We start from the raw sequence: 21,933 nt of genomic DNA on the forward strand, positions 1-21,933 counted from the left end.
AGTTCTTTTCTCACTTATTCCCCCACTTAGTAGCCAAAAGTAACTCATCTCAGAACATAAAATAATATGGCTCATTACCTCATGCTTTTCCAAAATGCACCTGAATTCAGGCAAACGTAACCGCCACACGACTGGGATGAAACTCATACTCAAAACTGGTAAACTGGCAGCACTATTATAGTGGTATTACTGCGAAAGCTCTCCAACTACACTGAGTGCTCACTAACATAGAAACACTGTATTTTTCATTTTATCTACTACCACATCACATATTAACTTCCCAATACATACTGGTCAACTTGATCAATGGATGATTCTGTTGAATATTTAAAATGTGAATGGAAGGGGAGAGGGAGAGGGAAAGGGGAGGGTTGCGGGTGGGAGGGAAGTTATGGCGGGGGGAGCCATTATAATCCATAAGATGTACTTTGGAAATTTATATTCATTAAATAAAAGTTAAAAAAATTACTAATAAATTATATTTTCCCTTGCCAGTCTCAAATACACTGGCAATAATTATCAGAATACATTAACTTTTTTAAATTTTTAAAACCATTACTTACTTGAGAGACAGACAAGGCAGTCAGATACAGAGAGAGAACTCTCATTTGCTGGCTTACTCCCCAGACGCCTGGAATGGTCAAGGAGAGAAAGCCAGGAGCTGGGAACTCAATCCAGGTATCCAAAATGAGTGACAGGAACCCAATTACTTCAGGAATCCAGCAACCTGAGCCATCATGGGCTGCCTCCCCAGGGTCTACACAGCAGGAAGCTGGAATCAGGAGGTGGAGCCAGGCTCCAGGCATCCTAACCATCTTAACAACCAGGACGAGTATCTACCCCAGTTGTACCCTAATAAACTACCGTTCAATTCTTAAAAGATATTTGGAAGAGGGGTCCGTGTTGTGGCACAGCAGGTTAAGCTGCTAGTTTCGACACCAGCATCCCATATCAAAGTGCCATTCAGAGTTCCAGTTGCTCCACTTCCAATCCAGCTCCCTAACACACCTAGGAAAGCAGCAGAAGATGGCTCCAGTGCTTGGGCCCTGCCACCCACGTGGGAGACCCGGCTGGAGCTCCTGGCTCCTAGATTCTGCCTAGCCCAGACCTGGCTGTTGCAGCCATTTAGGGAATGAATCAGCTGAACGAAGATTCACATTCTGTCTGTCTCTATCTTTCACTCTGCCTTTCAAATAAACAAGTCATTTTTTTTAAAAAAGATACTTGGAAGAACTGATGAAATGCCATGAAAACTCCTTTTGGACTCCAGAGCGTCATAATATCACAAACTCGCAAGGAAACTCCAGCTAATGGAGGCCCACGTCTTTCTTGCTGATTCAACTGAGCCCCATTTAAAGAGTTCCAGGAGATCCAGCATAGTTCAAGACACAGTTCCAGGAGACCCATCCACTGTGCAAGTCTAAACGCCGCAGAAGTCTCACTCACAGTGCACTGAGCGCTGCTTGTCTCTCAACCTGTTCCTCTGAACAACATCAAGTCAGTCCATCGACTCCCTTTCCAAAGGACAACAGCTGGCGAGGAAAACAGCTTCAAGACAGAAAGCCGGAGCCTGTACCGTTCTTGGACTACATATTCCTTCATTCATAGGACACATCTCTCCATACTTCAACACGGCGCACCTCCTCACATACCTGGCTTTTCAATGGTCTAAAACGTGGAACTGAAAAGTAACACTCTAAATTTACTTCCACCGGAGAGAAACACAACAGCATTAGATCGAATCACATAAAATTCCCAGCACTCAGCCATTTTTTTTTTTACCTGCAAAAATGACAATTTCACATATAGCTCAACATAACAGAATTATCTGCCTTGGCGAAAGCATGGCGCCTCCATCAAGGCAGTGCTCAGCCTGCATTACCTTTTTAGCAGCTGTCAAACTGCACAGTTTCCTATTAGGTCTGAGGCCAAATACATCCCACAGGTCATTTTCCCATCAACTGCTAGGCCTGTGTGAAGAATTTTACAAAATTGCATAATGCAGGAATTTACCTACCTGCCACGTGCTAGTCCCATTACCCTTATACAAGTCACTTAATCCTTCAAATCCCAGTGTATCCATAATTACACAGTGCTTCCCATGTGCCAGACACTGCTGTCCACCCTTCACAAGGCATCCTCACAACTTGAGTCATTATCACTTCCCTCACGTTACAAAGGAGAACACAGCATCACTAAGGCTCCAAGTGCATGCTTAACCACTGCATTATCCTGGCTTCCAAAATAAAGAAACTATCTCAACTGGGATTGCATGGATTGAGTGACAAGTGCAGTATATTTAATTTTTACTCCTCTCCTCCGCCCCACAAGTTCATTGGTTGTAAATACCGTGAGATGCTCACCTATAGCACCTGCTCTTTCCTTTCTAGCCATCTCTCTGAACACTTTTAACTCTTGAAATTCTATTGAACTTTTTCTTTTTTTTGACAGGCAGAGTGGACAGTGAGAGAGAGAGACAGAGAGAAAGGTCTTCCTTTGCCGTTGGTTCACCCCCCAATGGCTGCCGCAGCCGGTGCACTGCGGCCAGTGCACCGCACTGATCCGATGACAGGAGCCAGGTACTTATGCTGGTCTCCCATGCAGGTGCAGGGCCCAAGCACTTGGGCCATCCTCCACTGCACTCCCTGGCCACAGCAGAGAGCTGGCCTGGAAGAGGGGCAACCGGTGAACTTATTTCTTAGAAGTTGGGGCTACAGTTTGAGCATGCTCCCCAGAGTGCAGGTGTTGCAAACTTAACCCCTGATGGAACAGCATGGTGATCAGGTCACACCCATGTAAATGGGTTCAGGTCATCGTTCCACAAGCGGATCCGTTATTTAGGGAGTGGGTTCCTGAGTCAAGGATGACCCTGTGACCGTGGCCTTCCCACCCTTCTCTGGCCCTTCTGCCTTGCACCAAGGATGATTCAACAAGAAGGCTCTTGTAACATTCAGGCCCCTTGACCTGGTGTTAGACTTCCCAGGCCAGAACAAAATGGTAACAAATAAAGTTCCATTCCTTGTAAATTTGCCAGCTTTTGGTATCCTGCTGTAATATACTGGTATCTCCCCACCGAGGTCCAACTTCTCATCACCTACATTTACACTTTGTTTTCAACTCCTTTTGAGTCTATTTCCTTTTGTCAATACTTTTTTACTTAAGAGAAAAAAAATAAAAGAACAAAACATTTTCTTGCTATTTTCTTAATAATATCCTCGTTTACTGATGTACTAGGGCTCCTGCTTCCATCTGTCTCTATCTCCAAATCAAGCTTAAAAAATAATCATAGAGTCACCAGAACCAACTTATGAAACTCCCTTCCATGTAACAAACCAGACTGTGAAGGCGAGATCAGGTGAGAAATCTCCTAGTGGGACGGGTGCTGCAGCACAGTGGGTTAAAGCCCAAGCTTGCAGGGCCAGCATCCCATATGGGCCCTGGTTCTCACTCCATCTGCTCCACTTTCGATCCAGCTCCCTGTTATGCCCTGGGAAAGCAGCAGCAGATGGCCCAAGGGCTTGGGCCCCTGCACCCATGTGGGAGACCCAGAAGAAGCTCCTGGCTCCTGGCTTCTGATCAGCTCAGCGCCAGCTATCGCGGCCATTTGGGGAGTGAACCAGTGGATGGAAGATCTCTGTCTCTCCCTAACTCTGTTGTTCAAATAAATGAAATAAATATTTAAAAAAAAAAAGAATTATAGAAAGGACTCTGAAGTCAGGCAGCCTGGGCTGAAATCCCCATTCTACAACTGAGGTCAGGGTAACTCCGGACAAGTCAACCTTTCTGTGTGTCAGAGTCTACAGGTGTAAAACAGGATTAATACAGCACCCACATCTCAAGGTAGCTGCAGGAACTAAATCAGTCGATGCAAATTAGTCCATTCAAATTAGTAATGGGCTTGGAACTAGTTGGTCCTTCTAATGACTAAAGAACACATTGATTACAGAGTGCATATTCCATTGCTCTGAAGCATGGAAAGCGTGCTAAGCAAGGGAGATTCTGAGCCAAGCCTGACCCTACAGCAGCCAGCACCGCTCAGTCAGCACCCCAAAACTGAGCTCCGCACTTCAGTTCTGAGACACTTCCCATCACCTTTCCCCAAACTCCCTTTATCCGACGGAGTTCCCAAAGCCTCATCTGTGGGGGTTCCACTGGCCCACACGCCTGTTCTACAGTCAGGTTCACCTCCTCAGCTCCCTCACGGGTCCCTGCAGTAATGCCACTTTCTGGACATTACCCATTGAGCCTGGCACCTACGATTGGTCAGCAGTGCCACTGGACTGACCCAGGCCTTGCGGGTCAGTGTGTACCCTCCAGAGAAAGGCACACACACTCAGGAGGCTGCAACAGGACAGACAGAAGATAACACAGGTCTGGATAGAGGCTTCTCTGAGAGGTGTTTGCTTGTTTTCAATGAAAAAAACTTCACAGCGCTGGGTAACCACTAAACGATAAAGATGCAGGACAAAGTCGGGATGAGTGTGCACACACCAGTTTTGCATTTTGGTTGTTGATGTCATCAGCCGCATTTGGAGCACAGAAGAATCCAGCATGTAAGCGGCTGAGCTCACAGTTGGGGGTGTAAGAGGCAAGTAAGTATTTAAGAACCACGTGGAGGCACACAGAAGCAATCACATATGGGAAAGTGGTACTCAGCACCCCGCTGACCCAAACCCGTGAAAGGCCCTGACAGATCCAAGTGCTTGCTCAGTTGTGAGACGTATCACGATGCTGCATTCACACGCTGTCTCACAACCGGGACGTACTGGTCACTGACAGACACAAGGCAAGCTGGGGTGACAGCCAGCACAGACTCACCAGGAAGCCTCATCACACAGTGAGCTCACCTCTGCAGCTCACCAGCCATCTCAGGCAGCTGGAAATGCCTTTGACTTCATTATGCCCCAGCCTGCCACCACTTCTCTACTTGTATGTGGAGATACTCCAGAACACAACTAACATCGCAGCCCCTTTGCATCATCCGATGGTGTACAAGTATAAAGAATTAGGAAGCTGACTTTATACTTTATTTCCAAACAATGTTACTGACTGGCAAAAAGCAGCGATACTGGATTGGAAGCAACACACTTTGAAACCTGTTAAAGTGGCATTTAATGAAAATCAGCAGCTGACCTCGAAAAGTAAGAGTAAGTCCACAGGTTAAAATTACTTGAGGAGTCATAACAAACACACTGACATACGTTAAATTTGTTTGTCTCAGCAATACACGCGTTTCAGTCCTAGAACAGCCCACAAAAAAACATAAATCAGCTAAATATCTGTAAGCATTAAAAACAAAGCACACAGAAAACTTCCATAAAATGAAAATGAAATTCAGTATTTCCGTTGAAAAAGACTAAAAGTAAGAAAGTATCACCCTGATCAAATGGTCATGCACACCTTCCAGCACAGTGGTTCTTTCCAAAGAAAATTTTCATCTTACCTCTCTCCATTCCTTATTTCCAACTCCTTGTACGTATAAGACACAAACTACAAAAGATGAAGAAATACATTTATAAATGTCTCATGAACTTGAGATATGAATGTATGCAATTTCTTGTCCAATTCCCCAAATGCTAATACAAAATGAAACTAGCCTGACCCATGCAAGACAATCACAAGGAAATCATCAAAGGATGAAAACGTATTAGAAACAGAGCAGCCCAGTCCTGGCCACTGTGGCCATCTGGGGTGTGAACCAGTCGATGGAAGATCTTTCTCTCTATGTATCTCTTCCATCTATGACATTCTACCTTTCAAATAAATAAATCTTTAAAAATTACACACACACACACATAAATAACACAATCTGGAAAAGGACCTGATTTATACACCTGATTAATTTGTTTTCTATTTCAAACTGCCCTGTTCACTTTATGACTTATCTCTAATTTTCAATTTCTCTCATCAGGAATCAAAAATTTCAGATGAGACTAGGACAGACATATTTCACTTGGTTGTATATGCCTTTACATAGCACTTTTATTTAAAACAAAAACAAAGAAATAGACAACAAAGCACTACTCTATTTAAAATTACGGTCTCTTGTGGGTGTCTTTCAAATACCGTTTCTACCACAGGGTCGTACGAGGAGAGGCTGGTGTAGAGTGAGTGGTCCCACACTGCAGTCACAGGCACGACCCTGCTATCCCCCTGTGGCCAAGCAACTCCCTGTGCAGCCACAGGACTGCCCAGGTGGGTGTGTACGCAGGGCTAGGGAAGGTCCCCCTCACTGCGTTCCAGGCTTCAAGTCAAATGATTCAGGCAGAGCTACGTTTGCAAAATCAAGAAAGCACAGTGTGAAGAAACAGGTGACGCACACTTACTTGGATCAGATTTGGAAAACGTGTCTCTGTCAAGCAGACTCCTGTGGGATAAAGCAAACAAAGGTCAGAGGGGCAGCGGGCTGAGACAATGAATTTTTATAAATATATGAACTCTACTAGCATATGCAAATGTACCCAAACGTACGCATGTGCACGCGCGGATGCACGTATACAAGACGAATGACCACAACTTCGCTAAATGCTGCCCTTAATGACATGCCGAACATCAGAGCAGTCTCGCAAGTGGACCGAAGGGCAGGTTTCCTTCTCAGACTTCTACTGCAGATGACCAACTGTGTCACCCTCTGCATTCCAACAGTGAGCCTCCTTGAGAGGAATGGGCATTCGACCCAGCGGTCAGGATACCACTCGGGATGCCCGCATCCCACATCAGACTGACTTGGGTTCAAGTCTCAACCACACTCCCAATTCCAGGTTCCAGCTAACGCATGCCTTGGAAGGTAGCAGGTGATGGCTGAAGCAGCTGGGTCCCTGCTATCCCCATGGGAAACCCAGAGAGCCTTTCTACCTCCTGGCTCTGCCTGGCCCAGCCCTGGCCACTGCATCATTTGGGGAGTGAGTCAGCAGGTGGGGGCACTCACTCATAATCATTCTCTCTCTCTCTCTCTCTCTCTCTCTCTCTCTCTCATCACAAACTTCTTGAAAGAACTGTTTGAGGTTTCTTATTAATGCTTCAGGAGACTAAATGAGGGTTCTTCAAAAAGTTCACAAGAAAAATGGAATTGAAAATCAATTTGTATTGCAAAAACTTTTGAAATTGACACATATAAGAGGTCTTCTAAGATCTGTGGACAATATGCAATATGAAACAACTGTGTATGGATTTCAAAACAATTGCACCAAAATAAACTTTATCTTTTAAATGTATTTTTCCATGAACATTTCAAAGCACCTTTGTACTCAGACATGCTTCCTGGATGAAACTGCCAGCTGTCACTAATGCAAAGCTGTGAGGGGCTCAGAGCACAGGACCACATGGATCCACACAATCAGAACGTTCCAGGAAGGCACTGCCCACTGACTGCTCAGTTGCAGACTTAATGAGTTTCATGATGCTATTCTGGAATTTAAGGTGAACACGGACGGACCTTGCTTAAAGATTCTCTTGCATAAAGGAAAGATTTTCAAACAGCAGCCAAGGCCATCACTAGCCTATTTATTCCGTTTTACAGATACATCCGAGCCTACAACAGAGTGAAAATGGAGGACGGTGGTGTTCGCTGTCATGCCAGCTGTACTGATGCAGTGCTGTGCTGTGTGCTTATCCCAGGACCCCCAAGTCACCACTCGAGTTACACGCAGTCCTCTATGCTCTGATTCATACGCCAAGCCATCATCAGAAACCTCTCCATCAGACACAGACTAGAAAGTTGACGACTTGAGTTTCCTCTTTCCCTGGGTGAGCCCGTCCATGATCGAGGATGACAACTTGAGGGTCCCAAATATTCATCCAGCACCTCACATTCCTCCTCCATTAACTGGTAATCATTTGCAATAGATCATTTCTATGTCTACAGGTTCACACTCCTGTTAGATCATTTCTATGTCTACAGGTTCACACTCCTGTTAGATCATTTCTATGTCTACAGGTTCACACTCCTGTTAGAGCATTTCTATGTGTACATGTTCACACTCCTGTTACAGCATTTCTAGTTTTACAGGTTCACACTCCTGTTAGATCATTTCTATGTCTACAGGTTCACACTCCTGTTACATCATTTCTATGTTTACATGTTCACACTCCTGTTACATTTCTATGTCTATATGTTCACACTCCTGTTACAACATTTCTATGTCTATATGTTCACACTCCTGATACATCATTTCTAGTTTTACAGGTTCACACTCCTGTTACAACATTTCTATGTCTACATGTTCACACTCCTGTTAACAACATTTCTATGTCTACAGGTTCACACTCCTGATACATCATTTCTAGTTTTACAGGTTCACACTCCTGTTACAACATTTCTATGTCTACATGTTCACACTCCTGTTAACAACATTTCTATGTCTACAGGTTCACACTCCTGATACATCATTTCTAGTTTTACAGGTTCACACTCCTGTTAGATCATTTCTATGTCTACATGTTCACACTCCACATCATTTCCAGGTTCACTCTCCTGTTAGATCACTTTTATTTCTACATGTTCACACTCCTGTCTAGGCTGTCCTTACCCCTTCCCACTCTTCTGTGCTCATCACCTGCCCTTGCGGCTGGAAAACAGCTGCTTTTTTCCATCAACCTGACAACCTCTCTCGCTGCAGGTGCTCAGAAGTCACCCTTTCCTTTCGCTGTGCACTGAGAAAACAAATGCATATTCAACGGGACCATGCAGGGCGGATAATAAAATGAGATCGGGGCTCAAGATATTCCTAGACAGAAGAGAAACAGCAGACACATTTATATTGGGAATTAAGTCACATTCAAAGATTGCCAGGCAGAAATCAAATTAAAATAGTCCTTTCTGTCCCCTGAGCAGACGCCACGACTCCTGGGACAGTTGGTATACAGTCAATTAGAACAATTCGATTTGTGAAATTAATTTACAAAAGTAGTTTTTCACTTGAGGGGAAGCTTTCAAATTGTTTCTGTGGCTCCAATATTTGCTCATTAAATGTCCCAAGAAAATGTTAACTCAGCCCTTTCTTTCAGGGCTTATAAAAATCCAGGAGAGATGACAGTGCAAACTACTGCATGGCAGTTAAGACTCAAATGCTGTCATATTTGCATTTGTTACAGAAAATAATGTAACTTCACTGCATTAGCTACGTAAAAAATAAACTACACTTTTTACTCGTGAATATAAATAAAAGAAAAAATACTAATCATAGGCAGACTGCTCATCACATTGCTTCTTCCAGCCAAAGTGGTTAAGATGCCACTCAGATGCCCGCATCCACGTCTGAGGGCCAGGGTTGGAGGTCAGGCTGTACTGCAGGTTCCAGCTGCCTGTTACGGCACACCAGAGGCAGCACCTGGATCTCAGCCACCCAGGTGGGAAGCCGGTACTGAGTTCCTGGTTCCAGTTCTGGCCCTGGACCAGCACCAACTGCTGTAGGCATTTAAGGAGTTACCCAGTGAATGGCAGAAGGGTCCCCTCCCTCCAACTCTTAACCCTTTACCCCTCTGACTCTCAAGTAAATAACTAAAAATGTTTGAAAAAAAAAGCCTATTGTATAATGAGAAATAAAACTCTATAATCTCATTGTAACACGTCTTCCCTGAAATTTGCAATTTTTCATTTCAATTTTCATGTACACTTTGGTCATGTGAAGAGCATAGAATAGAATGTCACCAATTAAATTCCCCAAAGAATAGTTTACCCAACAGACATGGCTTTAAAGTTTGGAAAGTGCCAACCTTCCTGCATGAGACACCTGTGAGGACTTCATACAGTTCATGTGAAAATGGAAGTACATGGTGAGTTTAGGGGGCGGTTCTGTGGTGCGGTGGGTGAAGCAGTCCCTTGGGAAGTCCACACCCCACACCGAGCATCTGAGATGCAGGTCTACCTGAGTTTCAGACCCAGCTTCCTGCTAATGGCCACCCTGGGAGGCAGCAGGTGACGGCTCAAGTACTTGGGGCCCTGCCACCCACATGGCAGACCCCAGTGAAGTTCCTGACTCCTGGGTCCAGTCTGGTCCAGCCCCATCTGTTGTGAGCATTTGGTGAATGAGCCAAAGACAGATGAACCTTCTCTCTCTGTTCCTGCCATTCTCACTTTCACTCTGCCCTTCAAATAAGTTTTTTAAAAATTAAGTTTATTTTGGTGCAAAAGAAGAAATCTGAAATCCATGCTTGGTGACTCTTCAAAAATTCATGGAAAATGCTTATTTTGGAAAAAGCTATGTATGGATTTCAAAATGTTTTTCACCAAAGTATCTTTTACTTCCATTTTCCACAAACTTCCTGACATACCTCACACACAGCAAAAGTGATATGAAAAGTATCATCAAGTCCAACTGTATGACAGGAATAGAAGACTTCTACCTTCCCAACGCCCAACCACAAAGGCAAAATGAGATACATATGACCATGAAGCCCATTGTGTCCGTAAAGCAGCTGAGACTCCTGGGCGTGGCAAGGGGAGAATCCCAGCACACCACTGAGACTCATTGCCCTGTTCTGTACAAACACCACGCTATCCAGAGAAGCCCAAACTAACATTTTCCTATGAATGCTGGAAAGAACAGCCCCCAATTTTACCTAACAGTTGAACCACAGAGTATGACACAAAGTTCCAGTCCACAGATCAGAATCAAGAGAGATGCTGCGTACAGAATGAAGAGACAGAACCAGAATGGGAGGTCAAACAAAATGGTACTCATTCATAGAAAATCTCTCTATTGGGGCCAGTGCAGTGGCGTAGTGGGTAAAGCCACCGCCTGCAGTGCCAGCATCCCATATGGATGCTGGTTCCAGTCCTGGCTGCTCCACTTCCCATCTAGCTCTCTGCTGTGGCCTGGGAAAGCAGTAGAAGATGGCCCAAGTCCGTGGGTCCCTGCACCCTGGTAGGAGACCCAGAAAAAGCTCTTGGTTCCTGGATTTTGATCACCCCAGCTCCAGCCGCTGCTGCCATTTAGGGAATGAACCAGCAATGGAAGCGCATGCGCTGTCTCTCTTTCTCCCTGTAACTCTGCCTCTCAAAGAAATACATAAATCATTAAAAAAAAATCTGTTTTATACCTGATACACTCACACCACAGAGACACATGCATACTGCACTCCTCTACTCCCAGCTCTGAAGCAGGAGGTCTACTCTTCCCAACACGGGGTTTTCAGTTGCTTGTTCTGTAACACTACACCCATAATTCTATTTAACACGACACTGAACTTCAACACTAGATGGAAAATCTGGAACATGTCTTTTCTATTCTGCAAACCTACATGTAAAAAAAACAGAGGACAACAAAGTCTTGTAATGGCCAGCGCCATGGCTCAATAGCCTAATCCTCTGCCTGCAGTGCCAGCACACCAGTTTCTAGTGTCGGTTGGGGTGCCAGTTCTGTCCCAGTTGCTCCTCTTCCAGTCCAGCTCTCTACTATTGCCCGGGAGTGCAGTGGAGGATGGCCCAAGTGCTTGGGCCCTGCACCCGCATGGGAGACCAGGAGAAGCACCTGGCTCCTGGCTTCGGATCAGCATGGTGCATCAGCTGCGGCACACTGGCAGTAGCGGCCATTGGAGGGTGAGCCAACGGCAAAAGGAAGACCTTTCTCTCTGTCTGTCTCTCTCTCACTGTCCACTCTGCCTGTCAAAAAAAAAAAAAATTCTGGAAAACTAGTGTATGAGTTAGGAAAGTTATCTGAAGAAATATATATTGAAAATTGCCAGGGGGCCGGCGCCGTGGCTCACTTGGCTAATCCTCCACCTGCAGCAACGGCATCCCATATGGGCACCGGTTCTAGTCCCAATTGCTCCTCTTCCAGTCCAGCTCTCTGCTGGGGCCCAGGAAGGCAGTGGAGGATGGCCCAGGTCCTTGGGTCCTGCACCTGCATGGGAGACCAGAAGTACCTGGCTCCTGGCTTCAGATTGGCACAGCGCCGGCCGTGGCAGCCATTTGGGGAGTGAACCAACGGAAGGAAGACCTTTCTCTCTGTCTCTCTCACTGTCTATAACTCTACCTGTCAATAAATAAATAAATAAATAAATATCGCAAGCTGTGAATCGATCGAGTTGTTCTGCTAAGCACTCACCCTCCAATTTCAATTAAAGTTCCTGGACCAGGGATGTAAAAGCGACTGAGTAATAAAATAGCCCAGTAAAGCTGAGGCCCAGCCAGTCCCACTCTAACCTGTCTGAATAAACACCCAGACCTGAAAGAGGTGTATTATTCTCAAGTCTAAAGTCAGAGAGCAGATAAGAAAGAACGGACTCTCAAGGGAGACACGTGACTACCCAATCTCCAGAGGCACCAGTCACTGGGACCAGAAACCCAGGCCAAGCCCCTTCCTGGATGACAGTGCTCACTCAGTCCACTTGATGACTCCACCCCCTCTGACACCAAGCTCAGCCAGCCACCTTCCACTGGCTCAAACAGCTTCTCACACAGGTACCAGCAGAGGAAACGTACTGAGCGGTTGGTAGGGATTTCACTGTGTCCTTGACTGCTATGGTTTCTATTGTCTGTCTGCATGTTTTGAGATTCACATTCCACAGTCGGTAGCCTCTTAAGATGACATCTCAAGGGGCTGGCACCAGGTTTAGCAGGTAAAGCCACTGCCGGTGGTGCCTGCTTCCCAAATGGACGCCGGTTCAAGTCCTGGCTGCTCCACTTCTGATCCAGTTCTCTGCTTATGGCCTGGGAAAGCAGTGGAAGACAGCCCACTGCACCTGAGTTGGAGACCCAGATGAAGCTCCTTACTCTGGACAGTCCCAGCTCTGGCAGTTGCCGCCATTTGGGGAGTCAATCAGTGGGTGGAAGACCTCACTCCCTTCATCCCTCCCTCCCTATCTCTCCCCCCCAGCCCCGCCTCTCTGTAACTCTGCCTTTCAAATAAACAAATATTTCAAAAAATGACATATCAGGCTTGTCCTTTTTTTAATAATTAAATAGAAAAGAGTAATTCTCTTTCAACTTCAGAGCATTTTGTAAAAATTTTGCAAGCACCTCTTTCATGTACAAGACCTAACTTGTGATATGAACTTTAAAAAGCTTGAGAGTAACAGTCATTTTATGATCTAAGACTTAGAGTGCTTACTTAGGGGCATGAATCTAGCACAGCAGTTAGGCCCCCCTTGGGACACCCACATCCCATACCACAGTATCAGGTCTGAGTCCAGCTACTCTGCTTCTGATCCGACTTCCTGCTAATGTACACCCACAAAGCAGCAGATCCTGGCTCGAGTACTTCTGTCCTTGTCACCCAGTCTGAGTTCCTGATTGCTGTCTTGGACCTGCCCAAGGCCTGGCTATCACAGACATCTGGGGAGTGAACCAGAAGTGTCCGACCTCTCTCTCTGCCTTACACATAAAAATATGCTAACATTTTTAAAAGGACTCAATTTAATAAAAGGAAATATAGGGCACACCAGTTGTAGGGAGCCAGCTGTCTAAGTGAAGACCTGAAGGAACTAGCAGACAGCACCGCTGCTTGTGGCCAGCGGCACACACCACACAGCAAAGCCTCAACAGCTGCTCCGCACAGAGCGGCTCTATTTACTTTCACGGAGCAGAATAATACAGCTTTGGGGGCCAGACAAAAGGAACGGATCTATTTAATTTCTCATAAGGACAATACACAGCTGACAAGCACAACCAAACACGCTTTACCACGGTACAAAAACTGTGTGGCGTGCACTGTCCCCATGTGGACAGACACGTCTCTGAGTCAGAGTCTCCCCCGCACACTGCCCTGTACCAAGAAGCACAACGACTGTGGGTGATTAAGGGGCTTTTGCTGACTTATCATTAAGTGAAGTTTCTAGACTGTGACAATGTGCAAGACGTTCTGTCCGTACTGCTCAGGCAGCTACAGGAGCTGGCACAGAGGCAGGAGCTCAGCAGGCACCTGCTGAAGGGGTCTCAGCTCCCCATCAAAACCATCACTTTGTCTTGCTTGGGCCAAGGGGAGGTGTTTTATTACAGGCAGCAGAGTGGAAGAGGAAGGTGGCAATGGGGCCTTTGCCCTAATAAGTAATCCATTAGCTGAACAAACCAGAGAGGGCCAGTGTCCCTGCAACTGTACACATAGACCCTGTCACCAAGTCATGTGCAGGGCCTTTATCTGGTGCATTACATTACTCGCTGAATAGAATTAGGATGTTCTTGGTATATAAATGTATGTGTAGGGACTGGCACCGTGGCGCAGCACGTTAGTCCTCCGCCTGCAGTGCCAGCATCCCATATGGGCACTAGTTCTAGTCCTGGCTGCTCCTCTTCCAATCCAGCTCTCTTCTATGGCCTGGGAAAGCAGTAGAAGATGGCCTAAGTCTTTGGGCCCCTGCACCCACGTAGGAGACCAGAGGGAAGCACCTGGCTCCTGGCTTTGGATCAGCACAGCTCCAGCCATTGCAGCCATCCGGGGAGTGAACCAACTGAAGGAAGACCTTTCTCTCTGCCTCTCTCTCTTTCACTGTCTCTAACTCTCAAATAAAATAAATAAAATCTTAATAAATAAATAAATATATGTGAAATACATACATGTACATTTTTCAAATGCACATACATGCAAAATGGTTTTTGGAGAATTTTTACAAATGCAAAGGAATCAAAACCTTTTTATGGGCAACTGAAAAGAAATTTAACCTTTGGAAAGGATCTGAAGGTAATATTTAATTGTCTCTGATCCATTTATTCATTTTTTATTCACTGAACAAACACTATCGTTGGAAATATGACAAAACTTTAAGAAAAAATGTTTTTTCCCAATATCACAATTTCTGTGCCAAGAGGAGGCAAGCTGTGCACAGGAAAAATAAATAAAGGTTTAAAAATGAAGTATTTGAAACTGAAAAGTGAATCTGAGATGCCGAGTAATTTCGAAGGATGAGGTCATCCAGGTCTTCAATGAGATTATCTGGTTTTCCAGAAAGTAAGAACAGACTCTCAGATCTGAAGAACAGACTAAAAATTGGGCTCAACAGCTTCCTCTGACAGTCTGAGCACACGGAACTTCATCAGCAATGACAGACATCACCCACCAAGGCCTGGAAACGAAACTTTAAATTCTTTTCGAGTTTTCACTGAAATTGTTATTCAAACGATTTACTTACTAGCTGCTGATCTGGAAAAGCCAGTGATAAGAATACAGCTTCAACCTTTGTGGGGGTGATTTGGTTTAGATACAAAAAAGACATTCCAAGAGTAGATAATGAGAAGCCAATTTTTTAAATCCTTCTTCGGAAGCATTCAATTGTGATCAATTTTGGAATCAGACTTATCAGGGCTCTGGCTGGCCTGAGATAAACAGGAGAAGCTACAGGTTTAATGGCAGGAGGAGTTAATTCAGGGTGATGCAAACTTTCAGAAACAGGTACAGAGTTTTAGCTGGAGAAGAGAAACACAACCTACACATTTAAAAAGATGGGTACCCAAAACATCTGAGAGCAGGATTCGGGTCTTGTTAAAAACCTGATACTCAGGTATAAAATCAAATTCAGTATCCCTTCCCCAAGCTTACAGCCCCATTTTTTTATTTCAGTGAAGGGCAACTATGGAAGCCCACCAGGTCCCAACCTCTGGAACCTGTAGATGTGGTCTTATTTGGAAAACGAAAGGGAGGAGGCAGCTTACTCTGCATTACCAACCAAAAGCTGCTAAGAGGGAAGTCTGACACTACCAGGGACCCTGCAGGGCAAAGGGAACAGGAGCAAGGTTTGAAGGCTCTGGCCTTGACGATTAGAGCGTGTAGCCAGGAGCCAAGCAAGAGGCTTGGAAGGGACACCGCACAGAGCCCGCAGGACACGAAGATTTCAGCCCAGTCCCCAGCTGCAGCAAGTTCACGGCAGTCTCTCCCAACAGCCACAGGAAACCAATACAGCAAGGCTGCCGCCTCTGCAGGAGGTGACTTTACCTGCTGTGCCACAGCGCTGGCCCCAGCCGCACGTTTTTGAGGTTAGAGTGGTGCCCAGCAGTGTGCATTCATTCGAAAGCATACTTGTGGTTGTGGGTTTGGCTGCTGGGAGAGCACCGTGGTCCGTTCTCTGTCTGGATGCCTCTGTTCCAAGCAACACAGACTGAAGCATCTCTCCCTCCGTGTAAAGCTTCTGCCACCTTGGTTCCGCTTCCAGCACCACATCTGCCGGTCTGGTCACCAGACTGGACCGAGTAATGGAGCCCCTGCATGAAGCCTAATGCTGACCCACAGAAACTCAGGTCAAAACCACGCCACAATCGAGCCCTTGATGATGTCTGGCTGCATGCAAAAACCCAGCTGCTCCTGTACTTACAGAAGCCCACTGAACACTGAAAACGCCCTGAGAGAGAAACACAGGGCACCTCCCACAGCGAGGGGGCCGGCTCAGCAGCACAGTGCACTGTAGGGCACTGTGGCTTCCTCCTGACCACAGCTCTCACAGGGAGCTGGGCTCTGCCCAGCGTCCAGACAGAGAACGGACCACAGTGCTAGCCCAGCCCAACAGCAGCCAAACCCACAACCACAAGTATGCTTTTGAATGAATGCACACTGCTGGGCACCACTCTAACCTCAAAAACGTACGGCTGGGGCCAGTGCTGTGGCACAGCAGGTAAAGTCACCTCCTACAGTGCCAGCATCCCATACAGGCACCAGTTCAAGCCCCAGCTGCTCTACTTCAGATTGAGCTCTCTGCTATGGCCAGGGAAAGCAGTAGAAGATGGCCCAAGTCCTTGGGCCCCTGCACCCACATGGGAGACCCAGAGGAGGCTCCTGGCTCCTGGCTTTTTATCGGCCCAGCTCCGGCTGTTGCAGCCAATTAGGGGGTGAACTAATGGATAGAAGACCTCTCTCTCTCTCTCTCCTTCTCTGTGTAACTTTGATTTTCAAATAAATAAATAAATCTTTAAAACAAAACAAAGTGTGGGTAGACCCAATGAGTATCAGTGACCGTCCGTATTTCTGAGACTCTGCCCTAGATGTCTTCATTGTTTGTTTGTTTGTTTTTTCATTTCTTTCTTTGACGCTCACCTTTTACCTACAGCATTCTCCCTCTGGGCATCTCCTCAACCCCTCTTCCTGCTGGGCAAAGTGGATTCCTCTTTCACCTTCTCCCCAGGCACAGAGAACTGATGGTCCCCTCCTGCGTGCCTCCCCACACTCAGTGCCAAACTGCACCCGACATTCCACACCTGTTTATTTACTGAGCCTAGTGCCAGGCGCTGCACTGAGCTCTCGAGACGAATCATCTCATCTACCTCTCACCGTAATCCTAACAAGCAACCATTATTAGCAGAATCCATTTTCCAGACAAGATAGTAAAATTCAGAGAGCTTAAACACAGTGGCCAGACTTACTAGAAACTCCTTGAAGTACATGTTTGAACATGTTTAGTTGACTTTTAATTTCAGGTTGATATTTGATTTCAGTATTGGTTATACTATTTTATTGTTCACAACAAAATGAACTGAACTGAAAACAATGGAACTATTTTGCATCATTATGGAAGCCCCAAGGAGGAACATATAAATAAGAGATGGTATTGGTATTAATTTTGTGCATAAAAGTAAGAGAATTAACTAAGGAAGGCTTTTAAATTAATAATTCAGTAAAGTGACTAGAGGAATGATGAACATAAAGGTCAATACTTTCCTAGGTTGGGGCTGGCACTGTGGTACAGCAGGTTAAAGCCCTGGTCTGCAGTGCCGGCTTCCCATACGGGCGTCGGTTTGAGTCCACTTCCGATCCAGCTCTCTGCCATGGCCTGGGAAAGCAGTAGAAGATGGCCCAAGTCTTTGGGCCCCTGCACCCACATGGGAGATCTGGAAAAAGCTCCTGGCTCCTGGCTGGGGATTGGCACAGCTCCAGCCATTATGGCCATCTGGGGAATGAACCAGCAGATGGAAGATTCATATTCATATTCTCTCTCTCTCTCTCCTCTCCTCTCTCTCACCAACAGATGAAAGATTCTCTCTCTCTTCTCTCTCTCCCTTTCTCTCTTTCTTTCTTTCTGCCTCTGCCTCTCTGTAACTCTGCCTTTCAAATAAGTAAAGTAAGCTTTAAAAAGAAAAAACGTTCCTGGGCATCAACTGTTGTTCTATTCCACCTGGCCTTTTTGACGGTTGTCTGTTTCTTCAGCTGTTGACATCCAGGAGGGCCAGGCATTCTGTTTGACCATGACCGTACTCACAAATGGTATGTGACCATTAGAGCAAGCCCAGACTGAACTGTGCCAAGGAGACAGGCATTCATGAGCATGCAGGAACCGGAACAGCTACGCAGTGTGCTCCGCACCTTTAATTAACATCCAGCTCTGTCCCTACAAGGCGCTCCCAGCACCAGCTGAAGGCAGATGGGACAACATTCTGGAGGCAGGATTAACCTGCTTACCTACCCATATCCATCTAGAGAATCACTAACCCTTCTGTACCCACGATGCAAGGAGTCCTTAGGCCCACCAGGCACTGCTGCAGGGCCTAACCATGGACTCACCAGACACACCCGTTCAAGGGGACACCCAGACACACTCCCTGTAACAATGTCTCCATCGACAACACACTGAGCACACCACAGTGGTCCCAAATGAGTGAAACAAAGCTCAAAAATGCTGATCACCTAGTGACACCGTAACTGTCATGACATCACCGTGCACTTCCCACATGTGTGCCGATTACCATGCAAACACATCTACTATACTGCCATTCGTACACAAGGGTAGCACATGCAACTACACGCATGCAGTACTTAGTACCTGATAAAGATGGCATGTCACTACCACTAACAATGACGCCCTATGCCACCCAGGCCTTGGGAACCACACGTCTCCCTGCCACCACACATGGTGGTTCTGGACCTCTGCAGACGCGGTCACACACCCGGCAGTCCTGAGTGACTAGTCCTGTCGGTGACAGGTTTGTAAGGATCGCCTGCGCTACGGCACAAGTGAGCACTTCATCCCTTTCTATGGCCAAATAGCCTCCCATTGTACAGACATACCACACCAGCCGAGGCACCCCGGGCACCTTCCACTTCGTAGATCATGAACTCCGCTGCCATGGACACCTGTGCACGAGTTTCTGTGCAGATACACTGTTGCATTTCCCTTGAGCAGACACTGAGAGTGGGACTGCCCGGCGCTACTGTAACAGTAACTCTGAACAGGTGGAGGAGGCGCCAACCTGCTCTCCACAGTGGCTGCGTTATTTTACAGTCCCACCTTCACTGTGTAAGGGTTCCGATCCCTCCACATCCGCACCAGTACTTATTCTTGTCTGCCTTTCTAATTCTACTAACCTATTGGTGGGAAATGGTCAATCCACATATCTGATCACCACACTTTTCACCAATTTTTTTTTTAAAGGTCACTTCTGTCATTTATAGCCATTACAAAACCCTCTGGTGCTGATCACGGTATGGGGTGGCAGTTTAGAGCAACCACTTCAGCATGTGGCCCCCCAACAAAATTTCCAACGCCAGCTCACATCCAGGGACTGCTGACCTGATTAGGACACTTCAAGTTCAACTCCACCATCTAACACAGGCATGTAGATGACACTGTGTCTGTTGGAACATTTTAAGTTACTGAAAACAGATCATCAGCCAGAATCAATCAGAAACACTGAAAGAAGATGCAAGGCAACACAAAATCCGGCTGCGATCCTGTGACTGGTGTTAGAAGTTAGTGTCCTAGAGGAAGCTCACAGTTTTAAAAACATACGTGTTTTATTAATACCGGAGAGTCAGTGTGGAACCTGACATTCTGACAAAACCAGGAAGGATTCTATTTTGGTGAATTTTCTAGAGTTTAATTATTTGTCAAAATGGAAAATGTGCATTCCATTGGATACCCCAATCTCTTTTCTGGAAATATAGTCCAGATATCAAGCACAGAAAAATCATGTGTTCACATTGACATTCTTTTCAGACACAGCCATATTTATATATACCATGTATTACATTATACAGTTCTTTGGCTTATCATCAAGAAAACCTGAGGAAAACTGAAAAACTGTCCCATTCATGTGAATGGAAGTGTAACCCATTAACTGCAGGGAGACTGGGCACTAGCCTTTGTGGTGGGACGTGAAGCCACCACCACATTTGTTGAGGGAAGGGACAGCACAGGAACCTGACAGGTTTCCCTCTGGTCACTCGATGCTCCCCACCTGAAGCCGGCCCTGGATTATGGCGGCTTCCGATTTTCCAGCTGAAGGAAGAAAATACTTGTACAAGAATCCTGTGTCCTTTAAATTCCAGAACACACAGAATATGAAGATCTGCTGGCAAAGCATTTGAAAAAACATAATTCAAGAGAGAAGCCAAAACCTGGTTTCTTTATTCAAGATACTAATGCAGGCTTAACAGAGGAAGAACAGTTGGAAAACTTAAGAAACTGGTGTCTCCGGAAAATGTGATGTTCACTGCTTTACCGAATCATTCATCACCAGCAACTGCTTAACGGAAAAGGAATCTCAACAGCATCTGTCTTCTACCAGAAAGAACTTTTTAAAATTTTATTCTTATATGCATCACAGTGCAAGGTTAATTTAAATAACGAATAATATGAACTTCTAGAAATTCTGTGGTCTCATTGAACTTTGGTAATTGCTTTTTTACTTCAGAAGAAGTCCAAACATTAAAGAATGACACGTAACTGGATTATTATCTATTTGCATCGATTTTATAAATTTAGTTTCCTTTGGTTTTGTTAAAATTTTTTTTTTTTATTTCTCAAGTTCAAGATGTAATGATTAATTGTCAAATTGTATCAAGAGCCAATCTGAGAATTTGGCTTATGTGAGGATTTTTTTCCATGCCCATCTGGAAAGAATAATTATGATTTTCTCAAATGCAAATTCAGAGCTGTTCACAATTAGTAAAATTACCTTCACATTTCTAGAGCCACACCTGCATTTATATATTATCAGGATTTGTTCATGACAAACTCCAAAACTGAAGAGATGTTTTCAAGAAAAAGTAACTATTTGGTTTCAATCCTGTGTTAGAACTTCCATCAAGACACTTACAAGAATAATTTAACTTAAATTTGGGGTCCAGAGTTGTGATGTAGCAGGTAAAGCCACCACTTGTAGTGGCAGCATCCCATATGGGCACTGATTCAAGTCCTCGCTGCCCCACTTCTGATCCAGCTCTCTGCTATGCTCTGGGAAAGCAGTGGAAAATGGCCCAAGTCCTTGGGCCCCTGCACCCATGTGGGAAGACCCAGAGTAGGCTCTTGGCTTCAGACTGGCGCAGCTTCAGCTGTTGCAGCCATCTGGGGAGAGAAGCAGGATGGAAGACCCCCCCCCCCCCCTCTCTCTCTCTGCCTCTCCTGCTCTCTCTGTTTAACTCTGAATTCCAAATAAAATAAATAAATCTTTTAAAAAAATGAAACCTTTGAAAAAAAAACCCTTAAATTTGAAATTTGCAAATACCTTCAGAAGCATTAGGTACCTTGTTATCTTTTATTAGGCTTTTTTTTTTTACATATGTAAGGACTAACAGAAATTCCTGAAGTCTTACTTAATTCACAAATGGTTTCTATGCACAAGCAAATATAAGTCAAACAAAAGTAGGGCTATTATTCTCTTCTGCAGTATCCTTGATTTTTTTTTTCTTGCCCTGATTTCTAAAACCTGTCTTAATTATTGGTGCATTCGCCAAGACCAAAGTCTAAAATGCCTACTTTTGGTACTGTAATGACATTCTGTAGGTCTGTGATTACATGACTTAAGAGTAAGAAACCTCAGCCATTTCTAATTTGACTTTAGCTTCGTCTCAAAATAGAGATGATGATAATAACAATAAAACCTACCTCACCAGCTGGCTGTAAGCAGAACAGGAGGTAACACAAAGAAAAATGCTTAGAACAGCACAAGACACAGAGCAAGTACTTAGTGAATAATAACTAGTGTAGTAATTCATGACTTCAATAACACAACGGGCAGGCTTGGGGATTATGATCTCTACATTGTTAACTTTTTCCTCTTGTTATAATTTCACGTCC

The 21,933-nt window shown here is 45.3% G+C and overlaps 1 protein-coding gene across 3 annotated transcripts in view; it reads right to left on the reverse strand.

The window, feature by feature from the left end:
- The window catches only part of CPNE8 (copine 8), a 260,377-nt gene that overhangs the window by 217,394 nt on the left and 21,050 nt on the right, over nucleotides 1-21,933 (reverse strand). For all 3 annotated transcript variants that reach the window (XM_051850927.3, XM_002712675.6, XM_070049629.2), the window contains exons 2-3: nucleotides 6,327-6,367; nucleotides 5,444-5,490 (exon numbers count right to left, since the gene is read on the reverse strand). In XM_051850927.3, the coding sequence (XP_051706887.3) occupies nucleotides 5,444-5,490; nucleotides 6,327-6,367 (88 nt within the window). The remainder of the gene's footprint in view (nucleotides 1-5,443; nucleotides 5,491-6,326; nucleotides 6,368-21,933) is intronic.

The sequence above is a fragment of the Oryctolagus cuniculus genome, chromosome 9 (genome assembly GCF_051225735.1).
Source record: "Oryctolagus cuniculus isolate XC-2025 breed Fujian yellow rabbit chromosome 9, ASM5122573v1, whole genome shotgun sequence".
In the NCBI taxonomy this organism is placed as follows: domain Eukaryota; kingdom Metazoa; phylum Chordata; class Mammalia; order Lagomorpha; family Leporidae; genus Oryctolagus; species Oryctolagus cuniculus.